The following is a 26,916-nucleotide window of genomic DNA, read 5'->3' on the forward strand; positions in this document are numbered from 1 at the left end:
ATAGGTTTATGGACTTTTTTTAATATATATATTTTTTTTTTTTTTATTTATTGCTTTTATTAGTAATAGCGGCGATCAGCAATTTTTAGTGGGACTGCGACACTGCGGCGGACAAATCGGACAGTTTTTGGGGACCAGCGACACCAATACAGTGATCAGTGCTGGGACACTGGCAGGGAAGGGGGTTAACGTTGGGGGCGATCAAGGGGTTAAGTGTTCCTAAAAATTGTTTTCTAACTGGGGGGGGGTGGACTGACTGCAGTAAGAGAGAAATCAGTGTTCCTGATTACTAGGAACACACAATCTCTCCCTTCCTGTCTGACAGAACAGCCATCTGCCTTTGTTTACAGATGGCCGTTCTGTCAGTCTCCTTGACAATTGTGGGAGGCCGTCATCGATTGCGACCGGTGATCCCGCAGACTGGATCCCGCTGTCCAGTCACAGCGGGAGCGCGGCGCGCGTGCCCCCAGAGCCTTACAGCGAAATCATGTAAATGTACGTGATTTTGTGCTTAAGGGCCGCCCTGACGTAGAATATGTACGGTGGGCGGTCCTTAAGTGGTTAAATGTGACCGTAACAAATGTCCTTAGTGTATGGAGCATCTGTGGGGAATCCTCAAATGGAAGGTGGAGGAGCGCAAGGTCTCTAACATCCACCAGTTCCGTGATGTCATCATGGAGAAGTAGAAGAGGACTACAGTAGCAACCTGTGAAGCTCTGGTGAACTCAATGCACAAGAGGGTTAAGGCAGTGCTGGAAAATAAGTGTACTCACTTTTGTTGCCAGCGGTTTAGACATTAATTGCTGTGTGTTGAGTTATTTTGAGGGAACCGTAAATGTACACTGTTATACAAGCTGTACACTCACTACTTTACATTGTAGCTAAGGCCCCGTTCACACTGGGGCGATCCGACTTGCCGGGGCGACCTCATAGGTCACGGCGCACTGCTCGCACCGCGATCTCGGAGCGGCCGGCACGGACTTCATAACATTGAAGTCTATGCAGGTCGCTCCGGGTCGCCCCAGAGAAGCTCCGGACCCTTTTTCTAAGTCGGAGCGACTTGTGTCGCTCCTATTAGAACGGGTCCACAGCTTCTCTATGGAAGGCGACCTGTCAGGCGACCAGGTCGCCTGACAGGTCGCCCCAGTGTGAACGGGGGCTTAGTGTAATTTCTTCAGTGTTTTCACATGAAAAGATATAATAAAACATTTTACAAAAATGTGAGGGGTGTACTCACTTTTGTAAGATACTGTACATTGGACAATGCATCAATTGAGAGATTGTTTGTATACACATTTTGATTGATTTCAGTGAGTTACCTAAAAATCATGCTACCAATGGGGTCTGAGACAATAGATGTCATAGTGAAAGAACTAATATTTTAAAGCTATTGAAAAAATACTCCTTTTTTAGGGAGGTGGGTAATGTTTTTCTGCCACTATGCAAGAGGGAGATTTACTAGGTTTTTACTATTTATACTTGACTCCCACGTTGTTTTGTAGAAGATTGTAAAGCAAAAACCTCAATAAATAAAAAAAAAAAAAAAAACCTACTGAATCAGGGACCATTTTCACTAGCTGTAAGCCATAATCCTCAGATTTAAAAAAAAGAAATGCTTGAAATATATCACTCTGTGTGTAATGAATTTATATAACATGCGTTTCACTTATTGAATTGAAGTAAAATTAAAAATAATTATTTGTTGATCACATTTTTTTAAATACACCTGAAGCGCTGGTTTAAGCAATCCACAGCTGAACCAAATGCATCCTCTTTTCAACCTTTTTGCGGTTTTGTCAAAAGGTTGTCATGGACCTCAAATGAGAAAGCACCAAATGACGTGAAATGCATAGGAGGATCCACATCTGTATTGTTCCTATGCTGTATTAAGCTGTTGGTATTTTTGACGGAAATAAATTCTACTGCTATCGCTGCTAATGTGTTGTCATTCCATGCTTTTTGAAACTACAGAATTAAGACTTGTCGGCAGGCAGAATTTAGGCTTCTTAGAGTAATATGATGCACATGGTGTATGTTTTTAATGTCAATGTTCATGTGGTTGTCAGTACCAATCAGCTTGTGAGAAGCTTTCGGGTTTTACTTGAAACAGAAGTCTACTTACTGCATAGCACTTTTCACGCTTGCTTTTTTGGAAATGATTTCAGTTTTTTTTTTTTTTATTTATTTTTTTATTTGTTTTTGATTTTCATCTATTTTCACCCACAAATATACTATCCTCTTTGCTTTATTTTAACCCTAACACGCTACTTCCCTTATGTCTTATCCTAAACAGTTTTTTGGTAGGTTTCTGGAGTTGTCATGCATAGTTAAATGCACTTTAAATATGCTTAGATACAGTTAGTTACTTTTGTTTTCTTGTTTCTATTAGGCTGGTTCTGCCTCTTATCTGCAGGGAAATGGTGGAAGTGTTGGACCAGAGTAACTCCGAAGTCAACCACACCAGTTTATCTAACTATGCATTTCTCTATGGAGTCTTCCCAGTGGCACCCGGTGTCGCTATATTTGCCAACCAGTTCAACATGGAAGTAGAGATTGTGCGTAATAATAAAGATGTAACTAATTAGACTTGCAATACTTTGTAAACATTCTAAGGCTCGGTTTCCACTAGTGCGACTTGCTGTGCGACTTGACACATGTCAAGTCGCACAGCAAGTCAAAAGCCATTGATTTCTATCTGGCCCGTTTCCACTGCCGCGACTTCAAAAGTAGTTCATACACTACTTTTGAGCCGTCTTCAGTGCAACTTCCCTCTATAATGAGGGACAAGTCTCACTGAAAGCCGCAAACAACTTAAGCTACGAAGTCACGCTAGAAGTAGCACGACTTTGTAGCCGCACTAGTGGAAACCTAGCCTTAGACTGTTCCTGGGGAGGGTAACTTCTGAGCTAGAATATTTGAAGTCATTGTTTCTGGGAATCTTATTCCATCTGTTACGTGACTGGCAATATTCAGTATGTGCTTTTCTTTCTGACTGTTAAAGCTTAACTCCAGGTTTACTTTCACTCTAAATAATTTGTTTGGGCTAAATTGGCCCAAATAATTTTTTTTTCACTAATTGATTTGGCTGCTGCCAGCGCTATATTAACTGTATGTAGCATCACCTACATACAGTATGCAGCGCTGTGTTTTGGCAGTTGTACAGGGACATTTCTTAATCACAGGAAGCATTGTATTTTTATCAATACAAAGCTTCCTTTTGTTGCGGTGGAGATAGTGATGTCACCTGCCCACCTCGGCCAGTGAGAGGATGCCTGCCTGGAACACAGTGCTGCATTCAAAGTAGCAAGGCTTCTCACTGCTCTTCTGTAATTCTTCAAGCAAACTTTATGGATAAAGTAAACTAGAAACTTCTTTTTGGTTTCATCTGATGAGCTTGGTCCCCCCCTACTGGCAATAACTTATAGTCTCATTTTGAGATCCATGTAAAAGGAGAGGTTAGAGAGGAACATAAGTGGCTTAAAGTAATACTAAAGGCTTGTTTTGTTATTTTTTTTAAAATAACAAACATCGCTCTATGCCAGGCATGTCCAACCTGCGGCCCGGGGCCCGCAGGCAATGGGGCCCACTGCCCCCCCTGACAATTTTTTTTTTGCTGGGGAGGAAGGAAGTCGAGTCGGGGGCACAGCCACAGTGGCTTCCAACTTACTGTAGGCAGAGGCTGCCTTGGAGGGGATCATTTACTAGTTGTGTTAAATTAGTGCTGGTGGGGGGGCGCAGCAGCGCGGGAAGGGCGCGGCGGCGTTTTATTACTTATATACCTTAACTATAGTATATATTTTATATGCGGCCCGAGAAAATTTCTCTACACTCAATGTGGCCCAAAGAAGCCAAAAGGTTGGACACCCATGCTCTATGCAGTGGTTTTTCACAGAGCTTCTGCTCTCCCCCTCCCCTGTCGAGTGCCCCCACAGCAAGCAGCTTCAGCTTGTTATGAAGGCACCTGAGCCGAGCCGCTGCTCTGTGCATCCATTCAAACACAGAGCCACAGCTCAGCCCCAAACCCCCTCCTCATTGGCTGAATGACTGACAGCAGCAGGAGCCAATGGCAGAGGGAGAGTCTCGGATAGTCTCCCATGAAACCTCACTGGATAGAAATGGGGCTCAGGTAAATATTAGGGGGGTTCTACACACAGAAGTTTTCTGTTATCTTAATGCATAGAATGCATTATGATAAAACGTTCTGCCTTTAGAACCAATTTAACTGTCTCCTTCAGTTGTTTGTAAATTTGCGCTTCAGCAGCTGAGCTCTGTAAAAAAGCTTTTACATCAAAGAACCCAAAGAGATGCAGGAAACAAGCAAAAAAAAAAAGCCCTAAAATGACAATATTAAAAAAGAATGTAACCACCTGGTAGAGCTTATAGTTGCATAAAAAATAGTAAGGTTGAGAAAAAGACCGTCCATCAGGTTAAGGCCCCTTTCACATGGGTGGCCTGATTGGGTCAGCCTGTCAGTTTTTCAGGCGGACCTGATCGAACCATCCATTGCTCTTTATAGGGAGATGGGGATCAGTAGACGTGTCTATTGACACCTGCCAACATCCAATCTGATCTGCCAAAAACAGACAGATGGGGGATCTTTTTCCCATCCATCTGGCGGATTACACCGGATGGCCATTGGTAGTAAACACAGGCAGTTCATCTACATCCGACTGCTCATACAGGACCGAGAACTGTGTCTGCTCTGCATAAGTGAAGCAGTCACGGACAAGATTCCCCACTGAGCAGGCGGACTCTGCCTCATGTGAAAGGGGCCTTATGCTCTTACTGTTCCAGGGCTATGGTATTTTTCATGTTTTATTTAGGAAATCATAAGGCTATTAAGTGCAAGGGCAACATCCCAAATTGCATACTACATCAACAACAAAAAATGGCTAGGGACTTTGAAGGCACATATGAGTCACAGAATTTAACAATCTAACATTTGTCCAAAATCCTCCTTAAATCTTTTTCTCTTTTGTTCATTGACAGACCCAGCTCCTGATATTCATAACCATTGGGTTATACTGCCCCCTACAGGAGTAGGACACTAGGCAGAAAATAATTCTGGCTACACCTATGGGCGGGCGGTCCCAGGGGGTATACTCCCTCTCTCTGCTACAGCCTAGTCAGAAGAAAGGAAAAAAAAATTTCTCCTAGATTTTTTTTTTTTTTTCTTTCCTGTGAGATCAAACCACAACTGCCGGACTGGGCGAGGGGCTGGATATTCTAGATCCAGTGGTCACCCCAGTCTGCCCAGCGAGCTTGCGCAGACCTCAGCTCCGCGGTAGGTTGGCCCCGACATAGCCCCACCGAACAGGGCCTGGCCCGCGAGTTATGCCCCGTACACACGTTCAGATAATCGGACGACTTATCGTTCGCATTTTGTTGCATGATACTAACCTCGAATTCAACAATGCGTACAAACCGTATGATTTTTGTCGTACGATTCGGGAAAAGCTTCCTGGTTGCTTAGCTACGTATCAGATGGTGCAAAACAAAAACAATGGCAGCCAGGCTTTTTCCGTGCTATTTTAGTGTTTCTGAGAATGCGCGGTCTTTGTCGATCGATTTTTAGCAGACGCATAGTGTACTGATGAAACGATTGTCATTCGCGAGGCTGTCGTACGACAGAAGTTTTCCTGTTTGTCCCTTCGGATTTTGTTGGATGAACTGTCGTGATCGGCTGTCGAAAGCTGTGTACTAACGATCAGATTATCGTGCGATCAGGTCGAAAGCGAGTTTTGTGGTACGATTATCGGAACGTGTGTACGGGGCATAAAACTCCTCGCAAGGTTGCATGCAACCGGGTCTTGGCCTGAGTCGCAGCATTACTCCTGGCCAACCCCCCCCCCCCCCATTTCGATAAGAGAGGAGGTTCTGTCTGGAGCGGTGCCTGCCTTGTTCCTGTTATGGTGAGTAGCTGCCCCCCCCTCTCCCCCTGGAGGGTTTTGGGGTGGACTTGGGCCCCTCCTTGGGAAGGTCAGACCACTGGGTTCCCTTTCTTCCCGCAGGCACCCCCCCTTGCCAAGTCCCTCATCTTACCCCCCCCCCCCCTCCACGCTGGGACTATCCGGGTGGTTTGGCCACTTTCTTTGGATGGCAATGGGGGCTAGGGGGGTTTGCCGCCAGTGACCGGACAATTTATTGTGCGGAGGGGGGGTTGTACCTGGTGGGGGCTCCTCCAAGGGCTCCTGATCCTGCCTGGATCTGTGCTTGAGGCCTGGTCTCCCTCCTGGGTCGCTGTAAGCCTTGCGGTGCCATGCGAAGCCACCAATTTTTTGTAGCCTCTGTTTCTATACATGGCAGTCATGTTTGTGTAGTCCGGTGGCCATTTTCCTGTGGTTTGTCATTTTAAAATAGCGGCGGCCATGACAGTGGAGCCCTGTGGGTGCGGTGATTTCAGCGGTGGATCATTTTACTTCCTGATCACTGCACATTGAGTGCAGATTCTCCTGGTGGCTGCAGGTGCCTGTTTCTGTGGGTGGTTAGTCTGGTGGGGTCCTCTTCCTCTCTGCTGAGGATCGCTTAGTGCTTTGTGCCTGGCGACTGGGTGGTGCTGCCAGCACAGTGGGGGTTGTCCCTTTTAGTAGTGTTTTACACTTTTTGTTGGGTCCCCCTGGTCACTCATGGAGTCTTTGGAGCACATTTCCCCACCTGATCCCTTCTCTGAGGCTGCGGGTTCCCCCGGGTTCCAACCATCCATCCATGCACTGACTGCGGTCCTAAAGTCCCTTGTGTCCCTGGTGGAGGTAGCTTGTGGGCGACAGGCTAGCAAAAAGCGACCCCCTGCCTTCCCCTGCCTCATCTGTCTCATCAGATCCTGAATCTGATTTGGCTGCCGCAGACATTGGTCACCCTGCTGGGTCTGCAACCACACGCCTGGAATCCTCTGATAGCGAGGATGATTCCTCCACGTCTGCAACTGCGCACGAAAAGGAGCTGTTGGATGCACCCTGAAGATGGAGGACGCAGCTGAAGCTGCAACTGAGGCGCAGGTGCCCTTTGGCACTCACAAGCCATTCAAAGCGCCCAAGGTGGTTCCTTTCCCTGCCTATTTTGACAGAATTGTCGCTAAAGAGTGTGGGTGACCAAAGCATCCCCGTGGGGTCTCTAAGCGCTTTACTAGGCATTACCCCTATAAGGAAACCCTTCCTAAGAAGTGGACTGCGCCACCGGTGGTGGACCCTTAGGTTTCCAGATTAAATAAGGCAACCATGATTCTGGTTGAAGAGTCCCTTCAACCAGAGCCTACCTTCACTTTCCAATATGTGCCAGTCACCAGCGTTTTCTCCGCTTTGCTGCGGGAGAGGAGCATTATCAGTTTGTGGCATTACCCTTTGGTCTCGCATCTGCTCCTCGTGTCTTCAGAAAAGTGCTAGCCCCGGTGCTAGCTTTGCTACGCCAACGGGAAATTGCGGTACTGGGCTACTTGGATGATCTCCTTCTGCGAGGGAAGTCTCCCTCTGCTCTGGTGGAGAACCTGGAGATCACAATACGAACTCTGCAGGAGTTCTGCTGGATTCTGAATTTTCAGACCACAAAGCTGGTCTGTCTGGGCCTGACTCTGGACTCGGCCTTAGCCAGAGTGCTCCTTCCGCTTGACAAACCCCAGAAATTGCAGGCTGCAATTCGCATCCTGTTGTCCAACAAATGGTCAACACTCCAGACTTGCATGCGGGTGCTGTGCCTGATGGTGTCTACCTTCGAGGCGATTCCAATTGCACAGTTCCATACGAGGTCCCTACAAAGAGAAATTCTGACCAAATGGGACAAGACATCAGTCTCTGGACAATCAGATCCGGCTGAGTTGGGGCACGAAGGAGTCCCTGATATGGTGGCTTCATTCTCCAGCGCTTTGGCTGGGAAATTCCTTCCTCCCCTTGTATTGGATAGTGGTCACCACGGATGCCGGCCTTTCCGGCTGGGGTGGCGTCCTCAGCAAGCATTTTGCTCAGGGGATCTGGACGCTGGAAGAGCCCAGACTCCTGATCAATGTCTCGGAACTTCGAGCGATCAGAATGTGTCTGATTCATTGGACGGATCGTCTTTATGGTTGTCCAGTGCGCATTCTATCGGACAATACCACGGCCGTGGCTTATGTCAATCACCAAGGGGGCTCAAGAAGTGTCCTGGCGGCTCTGGAGGTAGCCGGCATTCTAAGGTGGGCAGAATGGTTCGTTCCAGCCCTCTCCGTCATACACATTCCTGGGGTGGAAAATTGGCAGGCGGATTACCTCAGGCATTGGACTACAGGGAGTGGTCCCTTCATCTGGAGTTGTTTCATCAGCTGTGTCTCCAGTGGGGCACCCCCAAGGTGGATCTGTTGGCATCTTGGCTCAACAGAAAGGTGCAGAGGTTTGTGGCTCATTCAAGGCATCCTCTGACAGAAAGCCACAGACGCGCTGGTGGCCCAGTGGGGTCAGTATCGTCTGATTTACACCTTCTCCACAGGATCAAGGCAGAAGGGAATCCAGTCATCTTAGTGGTCCTGGACTGGCCTCACCGGGCGTGGTACGCCGATCTGGTGTTGGCTGGTCGCTGATGCTCCTTGGCAGCTTCCTCTCAGGGAGGATCTGCTGTCCCAAGGACCGATCTTCCATCCTGCTTTACAGTCGCTGGCTTTGACGGCTTGGCTGTTGAATGCAAGGTGCTGAAGGATAGGGGTTTATTTGAGTTGTTGATGCCTACACTGTTGAAAGCTAAGAAAACTAACTCTCGGAAAATCTACCATCGTATGTGGCAAACGTACATTACGTGGTGAGTCTCTTGGGGTTCTTCCTTGCTCCTTCTTGGTTGCTCAGGTCTTGACCTTCCTTCAATTGGGAATTGAACAGAAATTGACCTTGAGAACCATCAATGGCCAGGTGTTGGCTTTGGTGGTCTTCTTCCTACGACCTTTGGCCACACACTCCCTGGTGCATACCTTTCTTCAGGGTGTCCCACATTTTGGTTCCTCCAGTGCGGGCTCCATTGCCGCCTTGGGATCTTAATTTGATGTTTTCAGCTCTACAGAATCCTCCCTTTAAAAATATTCGGGAAATTCCTCTGCTTACGCTGTCCCAGAAGGTTGCCTTTTTAGTGGCTATTACTGCGCAGGGTGTCATAACAGGCGGCGTTATCCTGTCGTTCACAGGGATTAGGTGGTTCTTTGCCACTGTCCATCGTTCCTTCCAAAGGTTGTCTCTGATTTTTATTTGAATGAAGACATTGTGTTGCCTAACTTGCCTTCTCTGTGTCCCAGGTCTAAACATCTGAAGGAAATTGCCTTGCATGCCTTGGATGTGGTCTGCGCAATTAGGGTGCATCTGGCAGCTACAGAGTCTTTCAGGAAGTCACACTCTCTCTCTGCTCACAGATGGACCTCAAAGGGTTGTCCCTTTCCTCTGCGACCATTTCCAGGTGGGTCAGACAGGCGGTGGTTTAGACCTATTCCATCAGGGGTCAGGTTCCTCCTTTCCCTGTCAAGACGCAGTCTACTTGGGTGCTTGGTGCCTCCTGGGCTTTCCGTCATTAGGCGTCGCCTGTGCATGTCGTGTCGAATAATGCCTCCCGTCGGATAGTGCATCCGACGGACTGACATCACTGCAGGTGACTGCTCAGATCAGCTGTGCTGGCGGTGACGACACTGACATGCGCAGTTTGTCGGATGCACTATCCGACGGTATATAGAGAGCGGAGGAGGGGAGAGAATCTATTGTCCGATTCTGCCTCACTCTCTGCACATCTATCGGGACGTACAGTGCAGTGTATTCTTATGTGAGGAATGGCGGAAATATTGTCTGATAGAGAACACAAAAACACAGCTCTTATCGGGACACATTAAAGGGGAATTCTGACCAAAGGGAGCACTCCGATGGGGACACTGATTTAAGGGAGCACTCCGATGGGGACACTGATGTAAGGAGGCACTCTGATGGGGACACTGATGTAAGGAGGCACTCTGATGGGGACACTGATGTAAGGAGGCACTCTGATGGGGACGCTAATGTAAGGAGGCACTCTGATGGGGACACTAATGTAAGGAGGCACTCTGATGGGGACACTAATGTAAGGAGGCACTCTGATGGGGACACTAATGTAAGGAGGCACTCCGATGGGGACACTGATGTAAGGGAGCACTCCGATGGGGACACTGATGTAAGGAGGCACTCCGATGGGGACACTGATGTAAGGAGGCACTCCGATGGGGACACTGATGTAAGGAGGCACTCTGATGGGGACACTGATGTAAGGGAGCACTCCGATGAGGACACTGATGTTAGGAGGCACTTAGATGGGGATGGAGTCTATGGAGGGGGGAGGCCCGGTTCTCGGGGTCACTCCTCCGCGCCCATGGGTCCCAGAGACCCCAAATTTGTATCAACTGTAGGGAAGGGTCTCGCCCACCGATGATAACATTTTGGGGTCTTCAGTACCTTTGGTTCGCCCGTGACAGCTCCACAAAGTGACCGGGAAAACCAGAAACTCTACCCGGAGACACCCCGGATTTAACATTGGCGTCTATGGGGAAAATGGGTCCACTTTGGCACGTCGCTGCTCCGAGCCCAAAGGTCCCCGAGACCCCACATTTTTTCCAGATGTACCTGAGGGTCTTGGCTACCTACCATATTTTTTTTTCGTGTCTGACGTGACCTATGGCTCGGCCGTGACAGCACCCCAAAGGGACCGTGACCTAACCGCGAGGTGACCAGGTTTAACATTGGAGTCTATGGCGGGGGGATGCCCAGTTCTCAGGGTCACTGCTCCGAGCCCATGGGTCCCAGAGGCTCCAAATTTGTATTAGCTGTAGGGAAGGGTTTCGGCCACCTACGATAAAATTTTGGGGTCTCCAGCACCTTTGGTTCGCCCGTGACAGCTCCACAAAATGAGCTCTCCCCACAGCCTTCCGTCGGATAGTGCATCCGACAGACTGCGCATGTGAAATAATGACGTCAACCCAAGCTGAGCGGAGCAGTCAGCTGGAGTGACGTCATTTACCGCGCATGCACAGTCCGTCGGATGCACTATCCGATGGGAGGCACCATCCGACAAGACAGTGCACACTTTTACAAAGTTTTATAAAGTGGATGTGTTGGCATCTGCAGATTTTCAGGCTGATCCTCTTTGACGGTGTGTTGTTTTTTTCAGGTGGGCTCTGGTTGTTTGGTTGAGCTCCTGTTGCCTGGTTGGCTAATGTTTAGCCTTGGGAATTTTTTTGTTGTTCCCAGCCCTCATGTTTAACCCTGCTTTGGAATGTCCCAATAATTATGAATATCAGGAGCTGTGTCTGTCAATGTACAAAAGAGAAAATGGGATTTTTGACTTGCTATAAAATCCATTTCTCATGTTCATTGATGGACACAGCACCCACCCCTCTTTGGAGTTATAATTCTCCTGACACTGCTTGTAACAAAACTGAGTGGCTATAGCAGAGAGCGGGCGTATACCTCCTGGGACTGCCCATGGGTGTAGCCAGAATTCTTTTGTACCTAGTGTCCTCCTGTAGGGGGCAGTATAACCCAATGGTTATGAATATCAGGAGCTGTGTCCATCAGTGAGCATCAGAGAAATAGGTTTTACAATAAGTCAAAAATAAAAAATGTTTAAATCTGAAAAAAAAAACTGTTTAAAAGAACCATCATGGCTGCTTGTAAACTAAAACATTCCATTCTTCACATGGAGTTCATACAATGTTATACTACTACTTTACTCCACATAGAAGTGCAACACAATGATATCTTGCAGTTACTACTGTAAATTTCCTATAAAAGTGACTCAACATGTTTTATACAGCTGTCTTCTTCAGGGATGCTTATGGTGTTTTTCTATCATCTAAGGACGCGAAGTTGTACAAGCCATATAAGAATAAAATTGCAGATCAATGCTTCTATTTGGTACACGTGGAACACTACCAGACCACCTGGCTAAGTGAAGATTGCAAGAGATGCATAGAGTACCAGTAGTGGGACACTTCTACAGCACTTTCATCATGCCAAAAATGTAATTGTGTCTCTGAACATATTGGTTATCAAAAATCCTTGAAGTCCCTAGCCATTTCTTGCTGCTGTTGTGTCCTTCCAGGCTAAAAGGCTGTAAGAAGCGTAGAGTACATAGGAAAGGGGAAAAGCACCTCATAAAGGGGGAGAGAAATTAGGGTGTAAAAAAAAAAAAACAAAGCAGGGAAAAGGCGGCAGAAGAAGAGTAGATGAGGATGATGTGTTAGAGAAAAGTAAGAATGTTAGGTGCCCAGGGGGGCATTTGATACCTACTTTTTTTTGTTTTTTTGTTTTTCTTTTCCAGATCACGTCGGGTATGGTGATCAGTACCTTTGTATCTGCTCCAATTATGTATGTTTCAGCCTGGCTACTGACTATTCCTTCAATGGACCCTAAACGTTTAATGTCGTCTTTGCAAAATGTCAGCTTTGATATCAGCATTGTCAGTTTATTTGCCTTGGTGAGTTTAAAATTAATGTTTAGTATGTATCTGCTAAATGAAATGTGCTGTCTTTTTATTAACCAGTTCGGCTCTAGAGCAATTTTTTCATTTTTTGCACATATAAAAATCGTAATTTTTGGCAATAGAATTATTTAAACCCCCAGAACATTTTATTTATATATATATATATATATATATATATATATATATATATATATATATATATATATATATATATATATATATATTCTGTAAGCAGAGGCCCTGTAGAATAAAATGATAGTTGCACATTGTCACATGACATTTGCGCAGCTGTTTATTAACCACCTAAGGTGGTTAATAAACAGGTTAAGGTGTACTGCGGCAGGCAGCCCCTCCTGTGCAAACCGAGGTATACGTCGGTCGCGCGCGTGCAGCTAGGGGGCGAGCGCACGCAGGCGCACTTCCGCCCCCACTCGGCAGCGGGGACTCCGATGCACGGGGCCAGCCATCCACGATCGCTCACTGCTGAGAGAGAACGGTCAGCTGTTGTAAACACAGCTGACCGTTCTTCTCTCTGGAATGATCAGAGTGCCTGTGATCCTCCTATATAGGATCACAGGTCTCTGTGATCATTTCAAAAGCCTTACCCCCCCCCACAGTTAGAATCACTCCCCTAGGTTTACATTTAACCCCTGTGGGTTGGGCACGCAGGGGTCACAGGAGGTTTTACAGCTAGAATAGGAAATGGTGATAGTACCTATCTATTATACAGTGTCGTAGAGTTATGTGAATCACAGAACTGACTAACCTGAATTACAAAACTTCAGGTGAAATACAAATACTGTATGTGAATTATTTTAACTGTATATTTTAGATGTTTTCTGAAGTGCCTCTGTCATGCAGGAGGTAGGTGCGATACAGTTCCCTCCCCCCAAAAAAAAAAAAAAAAAACGGAAAGAAAACTCACTTTTTCATACAGGTACAGAGCTGTATGCAAAGAAGAGAAAAATTTTATATTATTTTGTGTTTTGATAGAGGAGGAAAATGTGTATTACATCTGTATAATTATAATGGGTAATACTCCAAGATAGAGAGGAAATCCATCTGAAGATGTAAGGTGGAACGTGGAGGCACAATGTTTCACACTAAACTCCAGTCAGATGAGAAGGGGTGGATGGAGCCACCGATCACAATATCATGTATTTGTCAATTTTATTCCTTTATTTGCAGGTCTGGTCTCTTGCTGTTTTGCTCTTGAGTAAAAAATATAAAAGACTTCCTCATTTGCTGACTGCAAATCTACTTCTGGCACAAGTAAGTATTTTTTGTGATTTTTCACATTTGAATGTATGGAAGGAGACCCAGATATCACATTTTGGATAGTGTGACTGTATAATGCAGAATGTATTAAACATTTGTCATATACCGGTAGTAACAGTCTTGTCTAAAGTTAAAAGCATTTTATCTATTGGTTCTTAGGTAATGTATGCATTGATTTTACTAAAACTGATCTTCTAGGAAGTGACCCATGTGTTGAATTGCCTCTGTTTTGCTTCTTATTTGGTCACAGCAAGTATTCCCCCATTTCCAGATATATTGAATACCTGCACCCCCCACCACATGGCTTGTACATCATTACAGGACTTACAAGTTGACAGGAAGAACAACTGTGTGTAGCAGGGTAATGGGTATTCAACCATCCCAATTGTCAAGTGCCTGCTAAGGCCAGGGAGAAGCAAAGCAATGTCAATTCAACAAAGCGGCTGCTGAAAATGTAGGTTTGGAACTTTGACAATAAAGGAACAGTGGCATTCTGAGGTCATCGCTATGTTCTCTCTCTTCTGTTTTAAGCTATTAACTGCAGAAACACACAGATGAGTGCTTTATGGCTAATAAGGCACTAGCAAGAATGTTGATCTGCCTGTTTTAGGTAGAACCCTTTAAAATCCATGAACGGTTCACATTTAATTGTATTTTTTTAGTTTTTTTGTCCAGAGTTTAGCATGTTACAGCACTGCTATTGGTTTCTTTGAGGGGGCTAGTAAGCTTATACGTTAACTTTTATGTGCTTGTCTGTTTCATTTCACCTTTTACCTTCATCCCCACCTAGAGCTCTGCTCAGTCTTTTTAACAGCTGCTTCTCACATGGTAATGTATGTCTCTTGGCAGACTGATGTTGGTGTAACCCTATTAGTCCAACATATATTTTAAATCTGTGCAGTCCTGGCTGGTGCTACAAATGCATTGCTGTCAATGTATACCTTTATCATTGGAATTCAAGGTGTGTTTTTATAAGGTGTAAATCTTTAAATGAGCATTAGCTTTTAGGAGTGCTAATCCTTTCACAGTACAATAAACTGGGTGTGTGGTCTAGTGCCAAATGATCTGCATGAGACTTCTATGGGTGGACGCAAACCTTGAATTAACTCTGCAACAAGGAGGAAAACTTTATAGACCATTTAACTCTTCATTATCCTTGACACAAAATCACATTTAGATTTTTTTATTATTTATTTTTTACTGGTGGTGTCCTGGTGTGGCATCATGTTTCATCACGTTTAGCACGATGAGGGTAATCTCGCTGTATGCTTCTGTGACATACCTCAGTCTGCATTTCATCTTATTTCCACATTGCTGTATATTTTTAATTTGTATTTCTTCTTTCTTCAGCTGATTGTCTGCATTGGAATGGTGTTATGGAACTTCATAATACAAGAGAGAAATGTGGTGGGACAGATCCTAGTGTTTGTAATCTTATATAGTGCCCTCTACAGTACATACTTGTGGACAGGTATTTTCCTTACTTAATACATGGAACTCTGGTAGATGTGGGCTGCATCAAATTTTTCACAGTTGTTAAAGGCATTGTACACTTTCAAATGTTTTTCTTTGTTTTAACTATACATTGTAATTATATTCCTTGTGTTTGTTTGCCTTCCCTTGTTGCTCACAGTTTGTGGCTGCATTTTGTAGTGTCCTGAATAATCGATTCCCCTATGTTAGAGCTGCGCGAATAATCGTTAAAAAAATGGCGATCCACCCCCCCCCCTCCCCTCACGATCTTAAGACAGCATGTCCTCCCTCGATTCTTACAAAGCTGTTCTCTGCTCACTCACAGCTGTCAAAAAAAAAAAAGAGCCTCATGCAAATGTTTATCAACATTGTTAAGTCCCGGTTCACACTACCGCGACTTGTCAGGTGACTGGTCAGCCTGACAAGTCGCGGTCCATTCTGTGCTACGGGAACCGTTCTAATAGGAGCGACTCAAGTCGCTCCAACTTAGAAAATAGTTCCTGTACTACTTCGGGGCGACATCGGAGCGACTTGTATTGACTTCCATTATGTGAAGTCCGTGCAAGTCGCGCCAAAGTCGCGGTGCACGCGACTTCACAGGTCGTCCCCGAAGTCGGATCGCCATAGTGGGAACCGACACTAAGGCTGCTAGATAACTATAAACACAATGTTTTACAAAGATAACATTTTGTTTTTTAGATCAAAGGAATGAACTTCCGCCTGTAAGTGAGAGCAGTGTAATCCTCTAAAAGACTAAGCTGTTTTCTGACACTTGTTGCTTACAAGTTAAAATCGGTATTGCTAGAATCAGTTGGTAGAAAATTACTTGGAACCCCCAACATTTTATTTATTTATATATATATATATATATATATATATATATATATATATATATATATATATATATATATATATATAAATATATATTTGTTTATTAATTTTTATTTTTTTAGCAGAGACCCTATAGAATAAAATGGCGATCGTTTCAATACTTTGTCACATTGTATTTGCACCAAAGTCTTTCAACTGCAGTTTTTTTGGGGAAAAAATACACTTTAATGAATGTTTAAAAAACTAAAGTTAGCCCCAATTTTTTTGTATAATGTAAAAGATGATGATACACCGAGAATCATTAGAGGGTCATGGTCTTTATTCTAAACAAAAAAATTGTGATTCTCATTTTATCCAGAATCGTACAGCTTTCACCTATGTACACTGCATCCGGAAACTATTCACATCGCTTCATGTTTTCCACATTTTGTTATGTTACATTGTTATCTTATTCCAAAATAGATTTAATTATTTTCCTCAAAATTCTACAAACCATACCCCATAATGACATTCTGAAATAAGTTTGTTTAGACTCTGCACATTTATTAAAAATAAAATACAAAAAAAAAATCACATGTAGAAAAGTATTCACAGCCTTTGCCTAATACTTTGTTGAAGCACTTTTGGCACCAACTACAGCCTCAAGTCTTTTTTAGAGTATGATGCTACAAGCTTGGCACACCTATTTGTGGGCAGTTTCTCCCATTCTTCTTTGCAGGTCCTCTCAAGCTCCATCAGGTTGCATGGGGAGCATCAGTGCACAGCCATTTTTTTAAGATCTCTCCAGAGGTGTTCAGTCAAGTTCAAGTCTGATAGAGAGTGCCTTTTACTGAGAAGTGTCTTCTGTCTGGCCTCCCTACCATACAGGCCTGATTGGTGGAGTGCTGCAGAGATGGTTGTTGTTCTTGAAGGTTCTCCTCTCTCCACAGCAAAATGCTGGTGGTCTTTCCGAGTGACCATCGGTTTCTTGGTCCCCTCCCTAACTAAGGCTGTCTCTCCCCCCCCCCCCCTCATCCCTAAGTTTGGCTGGGCGGCCCGCTGTAGGAAGAGTCCTGGTGGTTCCAAACTTCACCCATTTACGGGTGATGGAGGCCACTTTGCTCATTGGGACCTTTAATGCTGCAGAATTTTTTCTGTACCCTTCCCCAGATCTGTGCCTCGATACAATTCTGTCTTGAAAGTCTACAGACAATTCCTTGGACTTCATGGCTTGGTTTGTGCTCTTAAATGCATTGTTAACTGTGGGACCTTATATGTGCCTTTTCAATCATGTCCAATCAACTGAATTTACCACAGGTGGACTTCCAATCAAGTTTGTAGAAACATCTCAACGATGATCAGTTGAAACCAGATGCACCTGAGCTCCATTTTTAGTTTCATGGCAAAGGCTGTGAATACTTATGTACATGTGATTTTTTTTTTTTTTTAATAAAATTTCAAAAATTGAAAAAAAAATGATTTACGGTTGTCATTATGGGAAATTTTAAGGAAAAGAATTAAATTAATCCATTTTGGAATATGGCTGTAACCTACAGGTGCCCCTCCTGCCGTTTCCCGGTAGTTTTCCCTGCTTTCTGGAGCCATTGATAGCATTGAAAATAATCCGGTCCTTTTCCCCTCCTAGGCAGGAAGTCGAGGGAGGGCAAGCTGGCCCCCGCTCGACTCTATGGCCTTGGACGACATGAGCGACGTCATACCCCGCTTCCTCCCAATGACCTTAAAGGGCCCATTTTTTTATATAATGAAAAAAAATGACTTTTTTTTTTTTTTTTTTTTTTTTGTTTTTAGTGTAGATGTGAGATATGAGGTCTTTTTGACCCCAGATCTTATATTAAAGAGGCCCTGTCCTGCTTATTTCTATTACAAGGGATGTTTACATTCCTTGTAATAGGAATAAAAGTGATCAAAATTTTTTTTCCTTAAATAGTGTAAAAATAAAAGGTAAAATAGGAAAACAAAAAATTTAAAGCCCCCCCCCTCCCTTTGAGCGTGCGCGCAGAAGCAAACGCATATGCAAGTCGCGCCCACATATATAGACGGTGTTCAAATCACACATATGAGGTATCGCTGCGATAGTTAGATGGGGAGCAATCGTTCTAGCCCTAGAACTCCTCTGTAACTCTAAACTGGTAACCTGTAGAAATTTTAAAACGTCTCCTATGGAGATTTTTAAATGCCTATGTTTGTCGCCATTCCACGACCGTGCGCAATTTTGAAATATAACATGTTTGGTATCTATTTACTTAGCGTAACATTATCTTTCACATTATGGAAAAAAATGCGCTAACTTTACTGTTTAATTTTTTTTTTTAAATGCAGTGAAATTTATTTATTCCCCAAAAATTGCATTTGAAAGACTGCTGCGCAAATACCGCGTGACAAAAAAGATTGCGACTGCCATTTTATTCTCCAGAGTCTTTGCTAAAAAAATATTCATAATGTTTGGGGGTTCTAAGTAATTTTCTAGCAAAAAATACGGATTTTAACCTGTAAACAACAAGTGTCAGAAATAGGCCTGGTCCCTAAGTGGTTAATTGTTCTTCCTGTTTGTGTCTGTATCAGATTTAATTACTATTTAGCTCTCACCTGCAGAGCACTAGACTCAAGGGCCTGGAGACTGTGGGATATGTAGTTTCTTCATAGGAAATGTTCGCTCTTAGACATGTTGCATTCCTCATTTTTTAACATAGACTGAAAATTCTGACACAGGAATGTGAAGCAAAAAAGAGTTTTGTTCCACACAATGATAGAAGAAACTAGAAAAGCTGTTTAAAAGCTGCTGCCTCCCTAAAAACATTCTTTGGTTAAGGGAAGTGTTTTGATAGTGAAAAAAAGGTGTATAGTGGGTAGGGCGCTGCTTTACATATATTTTATAACTTTTAATATAAAGAAAAGTGTTTTGTGCCTAAATATAGATGTGAAAATTCATAATATAATACAATCAAACTTATAGATATAAAGCAAATATCAAACTAGCAATATCTATTAATGTGAGCAAAACTATATATATATATATATATATATATATATATATATATATATATATATATATATATATATATATATATATATATATATATAATCTCAAATAAAAATTAGTCAGTGAGCAAGAGAAATTGTCCAGTGCTCTTTAAAAGTGCGGAGTGCTGTGCAATAACATGCGAACTACTACTACATAATAGATAAAATCACATAAAGTCCTCTTATAAAACATAATTTAAACATGAAGTGACAGGTGCTCTTTAAAGTGCTGCAAAAATGCTCAAATTTGTGTCTATTATTGGTGTTCCACGAGCCGTGCTCCCCCTATAGTGCCTCACTCACTAGAGAGCTCTCCCCTCTGGGGGTTAGCAGACTTCCAAAACAACCACTGTTAGGGACAGCAGACCTGGAATCCACAACCGAGTATCACCCTATATTGTAGCAATTGACCTGTTGGAACACCAGCAACAGACATGCATTTGAGCATTTTTGGAGCACTTTAAAGAGCACCTGTCACTTCATGTTTGAATAGTAGTTCGAATTTGTTATTGCACACCTCTCAGCACTTTTAAAGAGCACTGGACACTTTCTTTTGCTCACAAACAAATTTTTTTTGATATATATAATTTTAGTCACATTAATAGATGTTGCTAGTTTGATATTTGCTTTATACCTATAAGTTTGATTGTATTATTATGAACATTTTCACATCTATAATTGAGCACAAAGCACTTTTCTTTATATTAAGGTTATGGAATATATGTAAAGCAGCGTCCTACCCACTATACACCTTTTTTTTTTCACAGGAATGTGAAGGTTTACTCTACTATAGGCTGTGGCCCCTACAGGGCAACAAACACCACCATGAAACTACATGATCAATGCACTTCTTGCACATCTTATGCAAGGTGCAGGGAGGAGGGTTTATCGGCATATATATATATATACATAAAAATATCAGCACTGTATTCACTGGTTCGATAACTTTGCTTCTGTGAAAGGCAACATCCCAAATGGCATACATCATAAACAAAAATGGCTAGGGACTTTGAAGGCACATATGAGTCACAAAATTCACCAATCTAACATTTTCCAAAATCCTCCTTAAATCTTCATTTCTCTTTTGTTCATTGACGTACCCAGCTCCTGATATTCATAACCATTGGGTTATACTGCCCCCTACAGGAATTCTGTACAGAATTCTGGCTACACCCATGGTCAGTCCCAGGGGGTATACTCCCTCTCTGTGCTATAGCCACTCTTTTTTTTTTTTTTTTTTTTTTTTTTTTTTACTTTTTCTTTCTGCCTAGTCTGGAGTAAGGACCTATTTCCTTGCTAGGATCTTTGGTCCTGGCAAAAAAATTTTACATAGAATTTTTTTCTCCTGGATTTTTTCCTGTGAAATCTATAATCAACTGTCGGCCTGGGTGACGGGCTGGATTATCTAGATCCAGTGGTCACCCCAATCTGGCCAGACCTTGGCTCCGCGCTAGGTCGGTCTCGACATAGCCCTACTGGACAGGAGCTGGCCTGTGAGTTAAACACCATGCGAGGTCCCATACGACCGGGTCTCGGCCCGAGTCACAGCGTTCCTCCTGGCCGATAGCCTCCCCCCCCCCATTTCGATGGAGAGGGGTTCTGTCTGGAGCGGTGCCCGCCTGGTTCCTTGTATGGTGAGTAGCTGTACCCCCTCTGCCTCTGGAGGGTTTTGGGGTGGACGTGGGCCCCTCCTTGGGACGATCAGACCCCAGGTCGCCCCTTCTTCCCGCAGGCATCCCCTCCTTGTCACGTCTCTCATCCTGCCCCCCCCCCTTCACACTGGGGCTATTTGGGTGGTCTGGCCACTTTCCTGGGATGGGGGCAGGGCGCTAACTGGCGATGGGGGCGCCACCGGCGATCAGACAATCGATTGAGCGGAGGGGGTGGGGGGTTGTACCTGCTGGGTCTGCAACCACGCACCTGGAATCCTTTGTTAGGATGTTTCCTCCACGTCTGCAACCGAACACAAAAAGGCATTGGTGGATGCACTGATTGTATCTGTGTGTGAGACCTTGAAGATGGAGGATGCAGCTGAAGCTGCAATGGAGGTGCAGGTGCCCTTTGAAACTCACAAGCCATCCAGAGCGGCAAAGGTGTGTCCTTTCGCTGCCTATTTTGACAGAATTGTGGCTAAAGAGTAGGGACAAACAAAGCGTCATTGTGGGGTTCCCAACCGCTTTACTAGGTGTTACTATGAGGAGTCCCTTCTTAAGAAGTGGACTGTGCCACCGGTGGGGGACCCTCCAGTTTCCAGATTAAACAAGGCAACCATGATTCCATTTGAAGAGTCTCCCTGGCTTTAAGGATCCGGAAGGCAAAGGCTGTGGCCCGCACTATGTACACTCTGGCTGTTTCGGCAATGCAGCTGGTGTTCACCATTGCCCTAGTGTTGCAAACTCTGACCGAGTGGGCTAAGCTCCTACACCGTGACCTGGAGGGGGAACAGCTTCCCCCCTGCCTTTGCCGAGCTGGCGGACCAACTGCTTCAGGGGCTGCAGTTTATCTGTGATTCCTCCTTGGATGGCGCTCCCCTGATGGCTTGCCTCTCTGTTTTGTGCAGTGGTCCTTCGGCATGTTTTTTGGCTCAAGTACTGGTCTGCCGGTCAGACTTCAAAAAAGGCCTTGAATGATCTTCCTTTTCAAGGAGATCACCTGTTTGGAGCTACCCTGGATGACCTCATTAAAGGTCTCACGGGGGAAGAGTACTTTTCTTTCGCAGGCTACTAAGGGCAAGGAGCCTTGTTGTAGACGTGGGCCTTCCTTCTCATCTAATAAGAAGTTTTTGTCCCTCAGGGTCGACTGACAAGGACTCAAAGCTTTTCAGGGCCTCTTCTGGAGAATCCAAATGAACCTGGTCTGACATGCCAAGATCCGGCTTCTCCTGACCGGGGACAAGGCTCCTTCTGCATGAAGGTGTGCCCTCCCCCGTATCTGGGATGGGGGGGATGTCTTCGCTGGTTTTCGGACCCGTGGACTTCCCGGGTGCAAGGCAAGTGGGTCCACAAAGTCATTCCGTCCGGCTACAAGATCGATTTTTGCTCTTGTTCCCTGGCAAGGTTTTTTCCTTCCAACTTGCGACTGTTTGGGGTGGTACAAGACCTGTTCTTTCAAGGGGTGGTTGTCCTGGTTCTGACCTCAGAATGTTTTCAGGGTTTTTACTCAAACTTGTTCTTCGTTTCCAGGCAGGAAGGCAAGTGCGTCCAATCCTGGATCTCAAGGCGCTAAACTGCTTTGTGTGGGTACAGAAGTTCAGATTGGAGTCCATTCGAAGGGTGGTGGCATCCCTGTGCCTACCTTCACATTACAATATGTGCCAGTCACCAGTGTTTTCTCCACTTTGCTGTGGGAGAGAAGCAGAATTAGTTTGTGGCGTTACCCTTTGGTCCTGCATCTGCTCCTCGGGTCTTCACAGGTGTGAGCCCCGGTGCTAACTTTTCTACTCCAAAGGGGGATCGCGGTACTGGATGATCTCCTTCTGTGAGCGGAGTCTCCCTCTGCTCTGGTGGAGAACCTGGAGATCACAATATGAACTCTGCGGGAGTTCGGTTGTATTCTGAATTTTTAGAAGTCTGCACTGGTTCCGTCCACAAAGCTGGACTATCTCGGCCTGGCTCTGGACTCAAACTTAGCCAGAGTGCTCCTTCCTCTGGACAAACTCCAGAAATTGCAGGCTGCAGTTCGCCTCCTGCTGTCCAACAAATGGTCATCACTCCGGACTTGCAATCAGACGGTGTTTGGATCATTAGATCGTCTTCAGGGTTGTCCAGTGCGCGCATTCAGACAATGCCATGGCCGTGACTTATGTCAATCACCAGGGGGGCTCAAGAAGTGTCCTGGCGGCTCTGGATGTAGCCAGCATTCTAAGGTGGGCAGAATGGTTAGTTCCAGCCCTCTTCGTCGTACACATTCCCGGGGTGGAAAAGTGGCAGGCAGATTACCTCAGTCGGCAGACGTTGGACCATAAGGAGTGGTCCCTTCATCCGGAGGGTCTGTTGGGGTCTCGGCTCAACAGAAAGGTGCAGAGTTTTGTGGCTCGGTCAAGAGATCCTCTGCGCTAATGGCCCCATGGGGTCAGTATCGTCTGATTTATGCCTTCCCTCCTCTCAAGCTTTGGCCAAGACTTCTACGCAAGATCAAGCCAGAAGGGATTCCGGTCATCTTAGTGGCTCTGGACTGGCCTCGCCGGGGTTGGTACGCTGATCTGGTGCTGCTGGTCGCTGACGTTCCTTGGCAGCTTCCTCTCAGGGAGGATCTGCGGTCCCAAGGACCAATCTTCCATCCTGCTTTACAGTCGCTGGCTTTGAGGGCTTGGCTGTTGAACGCCAGTTGCTGAAGGATAGGGGTTTATCTGAGTCAGCGATTCCTACACTGTTGAAAGTTAGGAAATCTACCTCTAGGGAGATCTGCCATCGTACGTGGAAGATGCACATTGCGTGGTGTAAAACTGTGGGTTTCTTCCTTGCTCCTTCTCAGTGACTGGGAACTTGACCTTCCTTCAACGGGGGGGTTAAACAGAAATTGACCTTGAGCACCATCAAGTGCCAGGTGTCGGCTTTGGCGGCCGTCTTCCAACCATCTTTGGCCACACACTCCCAGGGTGTCTGACATTTGGTTCCTCCAGTGCGAGCTCTGTTGTCACCTTGGAATCTTAATTTGGTGTTTTCAGCTCTACAGAAGCCTCCCTTTGATAATATTCGGGATATTCCCCTGCTTATGCTGTCCCAGAAGTTGGCCTTTATTAGCTATCACCTCTGTGCGCGGGGGGGGGGGGGGGTCGGAACTGGCGGCGTTATCCTGTTGTTCACCTTACCTGGTGATTCACAGGGATAAGGTGGTTCTTTGCACCTGTCCATCGATCCTTCCAAAGGTTGTCTCTGATTTTCATTTGAATGAAGACACTGTGTTGCCTTCCCTGTGTCCCAGGCATAAATATCCGAAGGAAATTGCTTTGCATACCTTGGATGTGGTTCGGAAAATTAGAATGCACCTGGCAGCTATGGAGTCTTTCAGGAAGTCAGACCCTTTTGTGCTCACAGATGAACCTCGAAAAGGGTTGTCCGCTTCCTCTGGACCATTTCCAGATGAATCAGACAGACGGTGGTTCAGGCCTATTTAACCAGGGGGTGGTTGAGCTGCTTTTGTCTGGTTGGCTAATGTCTAGCCTTGGGAATGTTTTTGTTGTTCCCACCCCTCATGTTTAACACTGCTTTGGGACGTCCCAATGGTTATGAATATCAGGAGCTGTGTCTGTCAATGAACAAAGGAAAAAAATTGGATTTTTGATTTACCGTAAAATCCATTTCTCTGAGGTTTATTGATGGACACAGCACCCACCCCTCTGTGGAGTTATAATTCTCCTGACACTGCTTGTAACAAAACGGAGTGAGTTGCTATAGCAGAGAAAGGAAGTATACCCTCTGGGGACTGCCCATGGGTGTAGCCAGAATTCTTTTGTGCCTAGTGTCCTCCTCCTGTAGGGGGGGGGGGGGAGTATAACCCAATAGTTATGAATATCAGGAGCTGTGTCCCCCAATGAACACCAGAGAAATGGATTTTACTGTAAGTCCAAAAAATAAAAAAAATGTTAAATGTGAGAAAAACTGTTAGAACTGTAAAAAACAAAAACAAAAAAACAACCAAAAAAACTCAGACAATCTAATTTTGCCCAAACCTTTTACTGTAGAATTGCACAGAGCTGCCTCAATCCTTCTCTTAGGTTCTCCCTCCTGCACTCCTACTCTTCTTGGTCTGTCACCATAGGAAGCCGCTTCCTATTGTGGCACAATTGTGGCATCAAGCCTGAGCCACGCTGCCTGCCTCCTTAGAAAAAGACAGTGAAGTTTGGTCCCGCCCCTCACTCCCTGGTCACAAAATTTGACTGATAGCAGCAGAAACCAAACGCTCCCGCTGCCTCAGTAAAGCCTGTGAGAACAGGGAGAGCAAAAACAGATGGACACAGCGCTGGATCGAGTGAGGGCTCAGGTATAGGAGGGGTAGTGAGGGGGTGATACCAATACATAAACATTTTTTACCTTCGTGCAGGGAATGCTTTAGAACCACTTTAAAGAAAGTTTAATTTTAAAAATGAATCAATATATTATCCTTTCCTAAATTAACCACATATATTTACCAGAATATGATAATCCAAGAACTAGAGCACAGTAGAGGCTATTTTGCTCTTTATTTGTGTATTGGGTATTGTTTTGAAACTGAAAGAATGATAAACTATATATAAATGTTGGCACGTGATTTTATTTCCAGGTCTTATCTCGTTATCACTATTTCTACTAAAGAACAGAGAAATTGGGAACTTTCCTGTAGTGGTAATAGCTTTAGCTGGTTGGGGGTAAGTATCCAGTAGCAATGTTTTTGGATATAGCATGTGTGGCAAATGTGATAAAAAGTTAGGATGATTTTCACTCATATTGGATATGTGATAGCTATAGTGTCTTAAAGAGTATTTCCACTTTTGTTGAGGGTAAAAAAAAAAAAAAAACAATCCCCTCTAGGTTGATTAAATGTACATTGCAAGGATATAAACAAACTTAAGCAGTGAGGAAGTCTGGGATCAAGTATACTGTTAATACATATCATTGAGGGAATCCCAAACTGATCTTTGGTGTCACTTAGGCCCAGGAAGGGACCCAGTAGGTGTGTTTAATAAAATTGCATTATGGTTGTTGTTGCAATTTTTTTTGTTTTTATCTTTTTTTTTTTGTCCAACCAGCATTCCTGTCTTAGTGGTGTGCGTCCTTCTGAGTGTAGGGGAACGTGATCTAGACAACTTTGATTCTGCTTTCTTTTATGGGAAGTCTCAGGTAAGACTATTAGATAAACATACTTTACAGGTAGTATAAGTGCAGCTCTTTAACCACATAATGACCGCCCACCGCAGATATACTGCGGCAGGCAGCCGCTGCTGGGCAAAGTGAAGTAGGGGTACGTCACTCGCTCTGCCGCCTGTGGGGGGCGAGCGCGCGCAGCCGGAGGCGCGCTCCCGGCCCCGCTCATTCCCTGGGGAGCTAGCGCGAGTGACTGGCGGCTTCGATGGCCGCCGGTCACTCACGATCTCCCGCTGCAGAGGGAGAAAGACAGACGGCTGATGTAAACACAGCCTTCTGTCATTTCTCCGTGATGTAATGCTATGTAGGATCGTATGTCTCTGTGATTTCATCACAAGCCACGCCCCCCCCCACAGTTAGAATCATGCCCCCAGGGACACACTTAACCCCTTGATCACCAATAAAGTTAACCTCTTCGATGCCAGTGTCATTTTGACAGTAACAGTGCATATGTATAGCACTGATTACTGTAGTAATGTCACTGGTACTCCCAAAAGTGTCAAAAATGTCATTTAGGGGTCTGATCTGTCCGCCGCAATGTCGCAGTCTGCAAAAAAAAATCGCAGATCGCTGCCATTACTAGTAAAAAAAAAAAATTACATCTTTCCCGTAGTTAGTAAATGCAATAACTTTTGCGCAAACCAATCAAAATACGCTTATTGCGATTTTTTTTTTTTTTTTTTTTCTTTATTAAACATATGTAGCAGAAAACAATTTGACCTAAAATGATTTTGATTTTTACATTTTTTTTTTCATATAAAATAAAATTAAAATACATATAAAAAATTGTGAAAAATATTATTTTTTCAAAATTGTCGCTCTTTTATTTTTTGTTTATAGCGCAAAAAATAAAAATCGCACAGGTGATCAAATACCACCAAAAGAAAGCTCTGTTTGTGGAAAAAAAAAAGGACGTCAATTTTGTTTGCGTACAGCGTCGCACGACCGCGCAATTGTCCGTTAAAGTCACGCAGTGCCGAATCGCAAAATAGGGCCTGGTCTTTGAGCAGCCAAATCTTCCGGGGCTTAA

At 44.6% G+C, this 26,916-nt stretch overlaps 1 protein-coding gene across 2 annotated transcripts in view; it reads left to right on the forward strand.

The window, feature by feature from the left end:
• GPR155 (G protein-coupled receptor 155) overlaps window positions 1–26,916 on the forward strand; it is a 79,746-nt gene that overhangs the window by 16,993 nt on the left and 35,837 nt on the right. For both annotated transcript variants that reach the window (XM_082262235.1, XM_082262236.1), the window contains exons 3-8: window positions 2,390–2,555; window positions 12,280–12,435; window positions 13,630–13,713; window positions 15,070–15,190; window positions 25,306–25,390; window positions 25,772–25,862. In XM_082262235.1, the coding sequence (XP_082118361.1) occupies window positions 2,390–2,555; window positions 12,280–12,435; window positions 13,630–13,713; window positions 15,070–15,190; window positions 25,306–25,390; window positions 25,772–25,862 (703 nt within the window). The remainder of the gene's footprint in view (window positions 1–2,389; window positions 2,556–12,279; window positions 12,436–13,629; window positions 13,714–15,069; window positions 15,191–25,305; window positions 25,391–25,771; window positions 25,863–26,916) is intronic.

The sequence above is a fragment of the Pelophylax lessonae genome (genome assembly GCF_965119305.1).
Source record: "Pelophylax lessonae genome assembly, chromosome: 6".
NCBI classification, from domain to species: domain Eukaryota; kingdom Metazoa; phylum Chordata; class Amphibia; order Anura; family Ranidae; genus Pelophylax; species Pelophylax lessonae.